Genomic DNA, 12,314 nt, shown 5'->3' on the forward strand with positions numbered 1-12,314 from the left:
TTTTTCGAGACAAGGTTTCTCTGTGTAGCCCTGGCTGTCCTGGAGCTCACTCTGTAGACCAGGCTGGCCTCGAACTCAGAAATCCGCCTGTCTCTGCCTCCGGAGTGCTGGGATTAAAGGCGTGCGCCACCACACCCGGCTTAGAATTTTTTTTTTTTTGGTTTTTCGAGACAGGGTTTCTCTGTGTAGCCCTGGCTGTCCTGGAACTCACTTTGTAGACCAGGCTGGCCTCGATCCGCCTGCCTCTGCCTCCCGAGTGCTGGGATTAAAGGCGTGCACCACCACGCCCGGCTCTAGAATTATTTTTAAACTGTAATTTTTCTATTATAAATCGTAGTGTAAATATCTGTGTTTTCCAGCAGTCTTAGGCGACTCCGGTGAAAGAGTGGAGTGAAGTCCCTGAATTCAGTTGCTTAGTGAAGGTACTGGACAGGATAAAGTGCCTCTGGCCAGCAGGAAACGAATCCTACTGTTCTGGTTCATGTTGGGGTTGTTTCATGATACTTTAGCAGAATTCGTGTTGTCTTGGACCTTGGAAGGGAGAGAATGCTTAACTAATCTCTTCTACAGGGGGCGCGCGCATCTGTGATTCAGCAACCGAAAATAAAGATTTAGTTACTAGCCTGATTTCTCTTACAAACCAAATGTAAGGTTTAGGGGAAATGATACAAGGTAGGCACGGTCTAAAGAGAGAGAGAAAGAGAGATGCAGATTAATAAAATAGGAGCACTCCCTAATCTCGGTTCCTGAAGTAACTCCACAGTCAGATTCGGGTATGCTTCGTCACCCCCAACGCACATTCAAAGTTTCTGTGGGCAGTCTTAAGTCCAGTTCAGTAGTGGAGATGTGCATGCAGGAGCTCTGGACTCAAGCTCTTGGGAAATGATTGTAGGATCACTTTATGACACACTAAAACTGGCTGCGCTTAGGGGCGAGGAAAGTGGAAAGTGGTTTCCCAATTGTCTGCGTATGTTTTCAGACAACTGTGGCAAGTGTTCGGCCAAGAGGCTCGGAGACCGGGGAACCGCACTAAGTTTAGCTCCAGAGAACTGATAGCACATAACCGGATGAACGACCTAGGAAATCCCGCCCTCACCCCGTCCTGTCCCCGCCCCTCCCCCGCGTTCCTTCGGGGCGACTTTGTCAGTCAGTACCCTAAACTGTCCCACATGAGGTCACTTTGCCTAGTCACGTGCCCGGCCCCGTCGGAGCGCCACATCGCCAGCCGCACCCCTCCACCCCCCGCCCACGTGACCCGGCCTAGTTTCTACAGGCTGGGACCTAGCGCTCCGGGGAAGCCCCGCCCCGTGCCAGGCGCTCCGCCCGCCGAGCTCCGCTCTTCGCCCTCCGGGACTGGCGCGTGGCACCGCACTCCACGTGTTTCCCCCTGCCCAATGAGAGCGGGCGCCCGGGCGTGAAGGGGCGGGAGGAAGAAGACGACTTGGTGGCGTCGCGCGAAGGGGGCGGGGCCTGCAACGTCGGCCCGAACGAGGGGGACGCAACGGAGGCAGGTTGGAGCCGCTGCCGTCGCCATGACCCGTGAGTGCTGGGACCTTTTCCTCTCTCCCTTTTCTTTCCGCTCTCGCTCCCCGCGCGCCCGGGCGCCCGCGTGTGCGTCCCCTCGGCTTCCCCGGCGGACAGAAAGGTCTTTAGGGAGCGCTCTCCAGCTGCCTCCCGCCCAGCCGGAAGCGCAGCCCTCTGCACGCCGCCACTTGCGGAGACCCCTGTGTTGGGCGCGGGCCGCCGCCGGCTTTCCGCGCTGGGGAAGCCGGGTGCCCTGGGTGGTGGGCCCCGGCGCGTGCCCGTGAGGCCCCGGCGCGTCCCACACACCGCAGCAGCTGTCTGGGCCCCCGCGCCGCCTCAAACTTGACGCGCGCCGCCAGCAGTCTCGACCGCACCGTCCTCCCGCACCCCCAAGTTAACCTGCCCCGGGGCGGCTGCCACACCCCGGGCAGCCGAAGCCCCGCGATGGGGTCGGGGCCGCGGCGGGGGGTTGGGGGGACAGTCGGGGTCCCAGTTGCGGGGAGGAGGGGCGCTGGTGTGTGTACGTGGAGCAGCGGCCCCGGCGTCTCACTTTGTACCTTCTCTTCTTAGGCGGTAACCAGCGAGAGCTCGCCCGCCAGAAGAACATGAAGAAGCAGAGCGACTCGGTTAAGGGAAAGCGCCGAGATGATGGGCTTTCTGCTGCCGCCCGCAAGCAGAGGTAGCCCCAGGGAGGGGAAAGGAAGGGTCGGGCCGGGACTGGACGGGGAGACCTGGGTTAGAGAGGGGGTGTACCAGGAGAGAGCAATTGCAGGGTCCGAGTCTAGGTTAGATGTGAGGGGCAGACTGCATTGCTTCCTCTAGGGTTTTATTTCCTCCCCACTCTAAATTGTTAGGTCACAGCCATACAATACAGGAAGGGACTGGGGCGGGTCTCTGTCCGCAGGCTGATTTCTGCGGGCCTTAGTTCTGACCTTAAGGGCAAGGGCAGGGGCTTCATAAGTCAAGTGTAGTTGTTTTGACAGCCCAGTACTTTTGACTCTCCTTGCTGCTTGTATCTCCTCCCTCTTCCCGACTTTCTCCCTAGTGTTGTTGGGGTGTGGTACTTAGTACAGAATAGAAAACCTTGGGCCTGAGCGGCCAGACTTCTGACCCCTTGGGCAACAGCCAGATGGAGACTGATTGATTGCCTTTTGACCCTTAGCTCTGTTCCTCTTGTTCTCCTAGGGTGGGAATATAGCAGCCATATGCTGAACTTTGTCCCATCCACTTCCATCTTATCCTCTGTACCCTTCATCCCCTGCATCTTGTCCTTTTTGCCCTCTGGTACCTCCCAGTGCCCCATCATCTCTACCCCCAGGGACTCGGAGATCATGCAGCAGAAGCAGAAAAAGGCAAACGAGAAGAAGGAGGAACCCAAGTAGCCTTGTGGCTTCGTGTCCAACCCTCTTGCCCTCCGCCTGTGTGCCTGGAGCCAGTCCCACCATGCTCGAGTTTCTTCCTGTAGTGCTCACAGGTCCCAGCACCGATGGCATTCCCTTTGCCCTGAGTCTGCAGCGGGTTCCTTTTGTGCTTCCTTCCCCTCAGGTAGCCTCTCTCCCTCTGGGCCACTCCTGGGGGTGAGGGGGTTACCCCTTCCCAGTGTTTTTTATTCCTGTGGGGCACACCCCAAAGTATTAAAAGTAGCTTTGTAATTCCTTGAGCGCCTGGTTTGACTGGGGATTGGGGGCATGGGGATGGAGGAGTGACTGCCCTTCCCCACTACAAGGGGGGAGTTCTGTTAGGCACCTAAGAGATTATGGATTTGTAGACTTCATAAGGAAAACATCACAGAAGAAGCCTTTATTTTAACGATTGCAACCGGAAAAGCACTCCAGTTATATGGCAGAGGAGTCCTCTAAGAACTATAGAGACTTCTTTTCTGTGATTTTTGTCCCCCACACCGACCCTTGACACCATCCCCAGGATGGTATTGAGGGTCATAAGAGGGAAGGATCTAAGACCCAAATTTATGTCTCTTCATTCTTTCTTTGCTTGAAAGTTGGCCAAAAAGAAAAAAAATCCTGCTGCTCACCAACTTCTGGTGGTCAGCCACTCTCGATGCCCACATTCTCTTCTGTTCTGTCATTCCTCAGGGAATGAAGGTGGTTTTTGTCTTCCATTTCCTTTGACCTCAAGACCAGGATTAAAACCTATGGTAGCCTCTGCTCCCTTCTTTCCCTGCCCTGGTTTGTTCTGTGGCCTGGGCTTCTTCCACCTCTGCTTAGGGCTGAGCTACTCATTTCCTTTTGATTGCTAAGAGCAGACCCAAATCTTCAATCTCTGTAGGTCTTTCCCTGACCCTATCTCCAGCTCAGGAACCAGAAAGGGTCTTGTGCCACACTGCTAGGATCAGGTAAGGCTCCTGGGTTTACTTCCTGGGAGTTAGACTCTTGAGCTTTAATGAACTAGTGAGTTTGTCTGCTTCTTCCAATTTAGATACTTACTGAGTCTAAGCACTGATAACTGCTCATTTGTCCTTGAGGTATTGAGTTCAGCTGGGTGTTCCTGGAGCTAAGATTAAGAGCATAATCTAAAGGGTCTGTCTCCCTGTTTATTACTACAGATCAGGAGCCAGTTTTTATGTGGCAGTACTGATGCCATGGCAGTGTTGCCTGAATATACTAGGGTGGTGGTCATGATTCTGAGTGGGGAGCCAGCAGTGGTGCCAGGAGCAGCCCCAGATAGAGGAGGACACAGGCCCAGCATGAGGCAACTTTAACCCAGAAGGTAGCCCTGCTACCTTTAGTGAAGGTCTTCTCCAGTTCTGCTTCCTCATAGCTGTGAAAGTAAAGGCTGATTAGAGGTGATGCAGGGCCTTAGCTTTTGAACTTCCCTACTTCCTCATAACCAGGGCAGATCCTTGGGTGTCTCTCCCAAGAACTTTTGGAATGGCCTTAAAGTGTTTCCTTAAAATTGCTAGATTTTCAGGAGAGTATCTTATGTCTGCTTTCTTCTTACCTGAACCAGTTGGTAAGGGTAACCATGACATAGAGTGAAGCAAGGAAGAAGGCAAAGTGGAAGCCAGAGTAGCTGTAGGGAAGATGCTGGCTCTGCACCTGAGCAGCTGGAGGGGTCTCCTGGTCAGCTGGCCTGGCCCTGCTCCTTTGCCCTAGAGAGAGAAGTGCCGATGGGGAGCAATGTTGCTGACACTCCCTTCCCCCAACTATTGTGAAGGCTCTTGAGGGCTCTGGCCCTTCACAGGGTTCAGCTGGCTAGATTGCGCATGTGACTCACCATCCTCTGGCTCCACTGTTTGGGGGTAGCAGAAACAGACTGAGGGCTTCTGTAAAACAAGGCAACGTGTTTTGAAATGTCTTTAAGACAGTGTGAGGGTGCTAATTTAGAAAATCTCCCCGTTGAAAAGATTGACCTGGTGTAAGAAGTGGAGGCACACCTGGGTTCAAATTCTTGCTCCAGCATATAACTGGCTATGCAAACTTTGGTAAGATGTTTAATCTTTTGTGCCTCAATTCCTCCATTTGTGAAATGGAGAAAATACCTACCTCACAGGGTTGTTGTGAGGATTAAATGAAATGAGACTATGTATGTAAAGTATCTAGCACAGTGCCTAGCACATTGTGGGTACTCAATAAAAGGAAACAGCAGCTAGAATCTGAGCATTCTGGGTAGAAGTTGGTAGGATGTGTGTCTCTGTGTTTGGGGGAGGGGTGTTGGGGTTTTGAGCTCTTGATGCTCACCTGGAACTCATACTTGTAAACCTTGATAATCCACAAGGGTCCAAATAACTCGGCCAGGTAGGAAGCCTCGTTGCTGTGAAAGAAAGTTTTTTTAAACCTTGGGCCAAATGTGAAAGATTGGTGGCATTTACTGTCAACATACTTCCGGAGGGTATTTTGCTCCTAGAGGCCCCTAAAGTCTGTGCATTTTAAACTCAACATTCTCCCCTGCCCCCGTCATCTCATGCGGATCATCTGACCAAAGTGCTATTCTTAGAAATTGTCCCTGTTCGTGGGGAGCTTTTCTGGTTCTAGACTTGCTCTACAGTTTAAATAAACCTCAGCACTGGACATTCTTCAGTGAGTCCTGGGCATCCGCTCACACTAACCGTTGGTTGGCACCTTTACGTACCAAGCAAAGAGCACACAAGCATACATGATGCCAGCACTAAACACTGCTACTGAGGTATCCGGTATTTGTGGTTCCATTTTATTCCAGCCAGGCAGGCACAAGGTGTGATTCTGTCCTTGAAAGGTTACTGCCAAGGGGCAATGAGAGAACAGGGTTATGAACAAAGCTGGGCACTTTGAAGGAACAGAAAAGGTCTTTGGCACTGTACTGGCAGTCTGGGTCCTACTTGTCTCTGGGGGACGGCTGGACAGTGCAGAGAAGGTCAGATACATGATATAGCAGCTGATGATAGAGGCTTGCAGGAGGCCAGAGTTTGGTTGCTCTAGGGAGAACAGGAGTTAGTACTCCTTCACTGCACTTCTGTCCCCCCCTCCTTTGGGGGAGAGACAAAAGCAGCAGAGGTACTTTAGATAGCTGAGCCTGGGAAGGCCAGGAACACTGGCTATAATTCTCAAAGGGACACACCCCACCCCCAAATCTGCAATGTTAAATTGCATATACCCACTGAGGCGGATACAAGGTGCGATGGAGAGGAGAGACAGGAGGCCACAGAAGCAAAGGTGCAGACTGAGTAACATCTTGTTGAGCAGTCAACCATCAGGGTGTGTGTAGTGGTGGAACAGTAACACAGCTCCCACACCTGCCATACTGTAGAATCCTAGAGTGGCCAGTAACACACCTAGGAGCCAGCTACAGTCTTGAGCTGCACCAGTCTGCCTGAAGAGAAGTGGTTAGGGCATTAGAACTTTAACCCATTACTGATTAGTCAGCCTACTAGGCCACACAGTACATTCTTGAGCTTTTTGTTCATTTTCTGACAGGATTTTACCTACACTTAAGACTGCCCTAGAACTCTTGCCTCAGCATGCTGAGTCTTGAGATTATGGGTATTTACCACTTTTTGTTTGTTTTTTGGGGGGCTTGTTTTTTGTTTTTTTGAGACAGGGTTTCTCTGTGAATCCCTGGCTGTCCTGGAACTCACTCTGTAGACCAGGCTGGTCTCGAACTCAGAAATCCCCCTGCCTCTGCCTCCCAAATGGTGGGATTAAAGGCATGCGCCACCACGCCCGGCGCCTCTTTGTTTTAAGAGGCTGACTTGGAACTCCCTGCTCTGCTTGTGGTTTTTTGTGGCCTTGAATTATCGGCCCTCCTGTGTCTTTCCTCCTTAGTGCTGGGGTCACAAGCAAACGCCATCAAGTATCTGATTTCCTGAGCATTTTGGTATTCTCTGGGAGGCTGTGAGAGCAGACGTGCTATGGCCTTTGCCTAGCCTTTCTGTACTGAGTAATGTCTGCCAGCCTCCTTGGAGGAATCTTTAGGATTAAGTGCTTCTTATAAATTTATTTGTGTGTGTGTGTGTCACGTGTGGTTGTGAGCCACCATGTGGTTGCTAGGAATTGGAATTCAGAACCTCTGGAAGAGCAGTCAGTGCTCTTAACCTCTGGGCCATCTCTCCAGCCCAACCTTACCAATTCTTGTTCCAGGACTGGGCAAAGGCTGTGATAAGCACCAGCTGTAATAGGATGAATGTGAAGCCTCCGCAGATGCCAATATAATGCCAGGCTGCAAGACAGGCACCATTGGGAACTTTCAGCTCTGGCTGGTCATGATAGTATATTCCCCCAACCCCCCCCCCCTTTTGATTAAAATGCTGCATAGCCTAGGCAGGTCTCAATCTCTCAATTATGCTTCACTCTCCTGAATGCTAGGATTATAGTTGTGTAATGTAAGTCTAGCTTCCTGTTCTTAAGTAGGAAGTTGTAGCCTACTCTTGCTGATCACAGTGTAAGATGAAGAGTACCTGGGAAGAGATCCTCATCAGGGATGCAGAAGGCAATGACACAGAGACCTAACAGGAACAACAGCTTGAGGCTCCAGAAGCTAGTTAGGGTAGAGAGAAAACCAGATTGAGGAGAATAGGCAAAGGAGGGAAAGAAAAAAAGTATGGCAGGTGGAACCAACCAGCCCCAACCCATTGTAGTCCAAGTTCTAACTCAGATGCCACAGTCACATCTGAGCAACACTACAGTTAGAGAAGGTTTGCATATAACTTACTTAAAATCTAGAGCCCAGGAGTTTATAAACATACTTTCTGTCTTATTACAGTGTTCTTTCTTCATCCTGGAGTTTCTTTTAGCCAGCTTGTGTCTACTTCCCTCTATCCCATCCCCATCCAAAAAATTAAACACAAACTTGTTATGCAGCTGTGCCCGAGGGTTGGTGGGGGAGTGGAGGCGCACTAGCAGCACAGCCTGCAGCAGGTGGAAGGTGGCAGTTCCTGCACATACTCGATACACAGCGCCAGAGCCACTGAGCACTGGACAATCAGAGTTGCCAAACAGGTGGGCACATAGCACTGAGGGCATCTGGATCTGCAGGGAGTTTGGTTGTGAGAAAAGTCAGGGCAAGCCACAATATATGGATAGTCTCAACTTTTTACTGGTAGGTTGACTCCTTTGCTCCCTGTTCCTAATCCAAATCTTAAAATTTTTTTTTCCTCACGTTGCAACCCTTGCCGACTTACCCCATGTGCTTTGCCCCAGACCCTTTCTACCACTGTCTTCGAAAGCAGGAGGCAGCAGATTGCTGAGGCCCCGACGTGGAGGAGGATGTAGAGCAGGCGGCTACTCGTAGACTCTGTCAGAGAGTGGCAGCCACTGGTCCAAGAAACAGGTCCACAGCAGGACGCCTGGGGATAGAGTAGATGTAGGAAGCAATGCAGAGTTTTTCAGAGTTTTTGACCATTTAACCAATGGTCAAATCCCCAAACCCTCCATCCTTCTGTCTGGTCATGAGCCTCTTAGGATTACCTTCCACAAAGCACTAGTAAGGTTTTCATTGCAAGAACTTTAAACTTTGCTGTATTCCTGAACCACTTAACTTCTTCCTAATGATCTATGGCTGGGAATGTGGAATGAGATGTTTACCTATTATCCAGGCAAAGAACCAGTTTTCTCATCCCAACTCCTAGCTTTTTAGCTATCTCTTCCCAAATGTCTCACCTGATTGAAGGGGGTTTCCACTACATCACTGACTCCACCGTGCTGCTGTGCAAGACCCTGGGTGGTGCTCCGGCCTGTGACAACTTTGGCGCCCATCATTTTTGTCCCAGAGGTTAGATGTAGATCCAGTATTGGAAAAACTGATGAGGGACAGCAGCTTCTCAGGATTTTCGCCCATTGGACAGTCGCTTTGCTGGCCTAATCATTCGTCTTAAGGCAGATAGACATGTCATAACATGAATACAGGTTACCAGGAAGTGGTAGATTGATGCAAATAGTTTTGTGAAGATGCCTTCACCAGGCTTCGCATTCCGGATCATTCGGACTGTTATTCTGAGATTAGGAGCGTTGGCCTATCAGGTCTAGGGATTAGATTTTTTAATTGGTTTAGGATTAGCCACCTTGATTGGACAGAATTCTATGTGTGTGTCTCTGTGTGAAAGGATTGCTCTTAGGAACAATGAGTCTTGGTGGTGTGGGTAGTGAACAGATAGTCGAAGGAGACTGCAGAAAACAAACTGGAGAGGAAGTCAAAAGCGAATCTCTTTGCTAGTTGAAGCTTCTCAAGACAGGCACAAAGGTGTGGTCCAGCGCCTACCCCGCCCCTTCTCTGGGCGGAAGCTGTGAGGGTTGCCGGAAGTTGTGAAGCGGCAGCCTATGCGGCGGCGCGGTGAGATCGAAATGGCGACCGAGGGAGACGTGGAGTTGGAGTTAGAGACCGAGACCAGCGGCCCGGAGCGGCCTCCCGAGAAGCCAAGGAAACATGACAGTGGTGCTGCTGACCTAGAGCGGGTTACTGACTATGCGGAAGAGAAGGAGATCCAGAGTTCGAATCTTGAAACGGTGAAGTTGGCTGGGAGCTTGTATGAGAAGGGTTGAGAGTGGGGCGGGAGTGAGGTGAGACTGACCGGTTTGCTGCCCACTGGGGCTCCGGGACGGCTGATAGCGATGGTGGGATTTGGCAGTAGGGTGGGGCTAAGCGACAGCACCCACCCAGTCTGCTGTTTGCTTAAGAATTCGATAGAGATTGGGCCTAAATATATCTCATGTGCACGAAATTAGGCATAGTCCTTTGGTCCTGAGAACACTAGTAGTTGTGAATACCTGGAGAACCACGTGATTCTTATTTTTGGTATTGCGTTTTAGATCAGAAAATTTGGGTGGCACGGTGGTAGATAACTTGACTCGTGTTTTCTACAGGCTATGTCCGTAATTGGAGACAGACGGTCCAGGGAACAAAAGGCCAAACAAGAGCGGTAAGTTTAAAGCACGCCACCAGCACTACCGGTAGGTCCTCGTTCTCCAGGGGAAAAAAGGTTTACGTCTTTAACCAATTTCTACAGATCTAGGGATTATAACTTTGTTAGTGGAAGAAAAGATTCCAGGATACCTTACTGTAAAACCTCCAGGGGAAAGAATTGGCGCGTTTATTTGCTATTTTCAGTAAACCTTGTTCGACCCATTTTCTGTGTGTAGCTGGGAGTGTTCCTTCTGGGAGTTTATAGCAGAGGCAGAGAATGAAAACAAATGTATAAATATTTACAGGGAGAAGGAACTGGCGAAGGTCACTATCAAGAAGGAAGATCTGGAGTTGATAGTGAGTAATTTTTTAAGGGATTCACAAGAGACGTGCTATCTAATTTGGGCTCCTGAAACAAAGTGGAGAAGAGGCTTTGGTGACGTGATTTTCCCTTTTGCAGATGACGGAAATGGAGATCTCTCGAGCAGCAGCAGAAAGGAGCTTGAGGGAACACATGGGCAATGTGGTGGAGGCTCTTATTGCCCTAACCAACTGATAATGTGCTTTATTAGACATTCTGGACTGACTGACTGAAATAAAGTGTTCTGTTTTGTGGTTTGTTTTTTTTTTCAGTTTCATCTCAGATGAAATGCATTATATATTCTATTTTATTGTCAGTTTCTATGTTGGACCTTGATGAAACTGTGTGAACAATCAGTATAAAGAAGTACCTAATGTTCAAATGCAGGCTCTTATATTGTGTGTGTGATTCCTCTACTGCCATAGTGTTTCTAATAACTACCACATGGGAAACGAATTTAAGTGCCCCTTTCTACCAAGTCATCTCGCCAGCTCTCAGCAGCAGATACTAAGTGGTATGTTAGTATCACTCATCTGACTAGCTCTTTTTTGGCAATATAGAGTACATTTGGATCCTCTGCAAAAGATCCAAATGCATGTGTTTCTAGGATAGCTTGTGCACTTTCCCCCTTGGATCTGTTCTTGTATAAACCAGGTTGTTTGCAATCTGAGACCCCTCCCTAACTTGAGAGCTGCTTCAACTAACTCCAGGATAGCTTATGAATATCAAAGGCTAGCTTCTGTTTTTGGGGCTTTTAAGTTACCAACCGTATTTACAAACAACTGGAATAAACACTTAGGTTCTAGAAATGGGAACACAGAAAATAAAATGTTGGATCAGGCCTGGCAAGATGACTCAGTAAGTACCTGCCTCAAAAGCAAAATGAGTTTGGATTCCCAGTAACTCCCTAAAAATCCAGGAGTGGTGGGATGTTCCTGTACCCCTGCACTGGGGGGCTGTGCTGAGAAGGCAGCTTGGTCTAATCAGGAACTTCAGGCTTTGTAAGGTCATAGCACCAAACACAAAATTAGAGTGACTAAGGGAACACCACCACCGACCTCTGAGTTCCCTAAGCCCATCCATACACCGGTAAGAATGCACACTCAAGTATTCGCACATGAGATTGAGATGTAGCTGAAGATGGTCTAAAACTGTAACCCTTTTGCCTCAGCTTCTGTGTACTCTCTATCTGGCTCAGTGCTCACTGTTATTAGTAATTTTTTATGTCTTTCATGTTACATAATTATAGGCACTTTGTCGATAGCCTGTGAGTGGGTATTATTTATCTTTCATCTGAGACAGGGTTTCTCTATAGCCCAGGCTGTTCTAGAATCCACTATATAGACCAGTCTAGCCTCAAACTCTGCTTCCCTCTGCCTCCATAAAGATGTGTACTACAACTGCTTGGTTATCAGTGGGTCTTGTAGGGGGTTAAGGTGCTAAGAATAAAAACTAGGGCCTTACCCATTCCTTTTTTTTTTTTTTTTTTTTTTCTGTTTAGCTCTGGCTGTCCTGGAACTCACTTTGTAGAACAGGCTGTCCTGGAACTCAGAAATCAACCTGCCTCTGCCTCCCAAGTGCTAGGATTAAAGGCATGTGCCACCACGCCCAGCTGGGGCTGGTTGGGTATTTTTTTAAAGAGAAGTTATACTGTATTGTCCAGGCTTGTTCTGAAGAGATCCCCTTCAGCATCTCAAGTAGTTGAGACTAACAGTTGAGTATTACTGGCCAATCATGGGTTTTTGTTGTTGGTTTTTTTTTTAAGATTTTATTATTTTAAACTGTTTATCTGCTCATGAGAGCAGGTGTTTTAGAAGCCAGAGGCTTCAGATTTCCTTGGTGATAGATGTTCTAGCAGATTGTAAGTTGCCCAATGTGGGATTAGGAACAGAACTCTGGTTTTCTAGAAGAGAAAGTTAATCGCTGAGCCACGTCTTCATCCCTCTTCGCATTTTTACTGTCATCAAGGAAAGTCACTCTGCGGATGGATTTCATTCTGTGCATGGTGGTCACTCTGGAAATACTACACGGCTAACAGAGTTTAGTCCTGACAGCTGAGGAGTGCTCCTTAGCCCATTAGTTCTCTTTCATCTGATGC

General features: G+C 49.1%; 3 protein-coding genes across 5 annotated transcripts; 2 read left to right on the plus strand and 1 right to left on the minus strand.

Moving 5' to 3' along the window:
• Positions 1–1,299: 1,299 nt before the first annotated feature.
• Positions 1,300–3,184, plus strand: Serf2 (small EDRK-rich factor 2). Of its 2 annotated transcripts, none has more exons than XM_021185138.2 (3): positions 1,300–1,539; positions 2,095–2,203; positions 2,843–3,184. In XM_021185138.2, exons 1-3 carry the CDS (start codon positions 1,533–1,535, stop codon positions 2,904–2,906), a joined length of 180 nt encoding a protein of 59 aa, XP_021040797.1. In that variant the 5' UTR covers positions 1,300–1,532; the 3' UTR covers positions 2,907–3,184. The 2 variants fall into 2 exon arrangements, with proteins under 2 accessions (XP_021040797.1, XP_021040807.1); XM_021185148.2 differs by having other exon boundaries at positions 1,433–1,539; positions 2,820–3,184.
• Positions 3,185–4,145: 961 nt separating this feature from the next.
• Positions 4,146–8,856, minus strand: Serinc4 (serine incorporator 4). The gene is given in 12 exon segments (XM_021185118.2): positions 4,146–4,302; positions 4,483–4,633; positions 4,759–4,807; positions 5,223–5,295; positions 5,614–5,740; positions 5,840–5,935; positions 6,119–6,330; positions 7,083–7,176; positions 7,415–7,494; positions 7,807–7,985; positions 8,138–8,302; positions 8,616–8,856. Coding segments are annotated over 12 exon segments (1,482 nt in total). The 5' UTR covers positions 8,715–8,856.
• Positions 8,857–9,228: 372 nt separating this feature from the next.
• On the plus strand, positions 9,229–10,602 carry Hypk (huntingtin interacting protein K). 2 transcript variants are annotated; one of them, XM_021185157.2, is made up of 4 exons: positions 9,240–9,458; positions 9,816–9,871; positions 10,161–10,212; positions 10,316–10,602. In XM_021185157.2, exons 1-4 carry the CDS (start codon positions 9,273–9,275, stop codon positions 10,409–10,411), a joined length of 390 nt encoding a protein of 129 aa, XP_021040816.1. In that variant the 5' UTR covers positions 9,240–9,272; the 3' UTR covers positions 10,412–10,602. The 2 variants fall into 2 exon arrangements, with proteins under 2 accessions (XP_021040824.1, XP_021040816.1); XM_021185165.2 differs by lacking the exons at positions 9,816–9,871; positions 10,316–10,602 and having other exon boundaries at positions 9,229–9,458; positions 10,161–10,220.
• Positions 10,603–12,314: the final 1,712 nt, after the last annotated feature.

The sequence above is a fragment of the Mus caroli genome, chromosome 2, assembly GCF_900094665.2.
Source record: "Mus caroli chromosome 2, CAROLI_EIJ_v1.1, whole genome shotgun sequence".
Taxonomy (NCBI): Eukaryota; Metazoa; Chordata; class Mammalia; order Rodentia; family Muridae; genus Mus; species Mus caroli.

What these genes read in the sequence shown, in the direction of transcription:
- Hypk (XM_021185157.2), top strand. Translation starts at nt 9,273, where the DNA reads ATGCGGCGGCGCGGTGAGATCGAAATGGCGACCGAGGGAGACGTGGAG. An exon ending in AGAGTTCGAATCTTGAAACG is followed by an intron (nt 9,459 to 9,815) that starts GTGAAGTTGGCT and finishes TGTTTTCTACAG; the next exon opens with GCTATGTCCGTAATTGGAGA. An exon ending in CAAAAGGCCAAACAAGAGCG is followed by an intron (nt 9,872 to 10,160) that starts GTAAGTTTAAAG and finishes AAATATTTACAG; the next exon opens with GGAGAAGGAACTGGCGAAGG.
- Serf2 (XM_021185148.2), top strand. An exon ending in GCTGCCGCCCGCAAGCAGAG is followed by an intron (nt 2,204 to 2,819) that starts GTAGCCCCAGGG and finishes GGTACCTCCCAG; the next exon opens with TGCCCCATCATCTCTACCCC.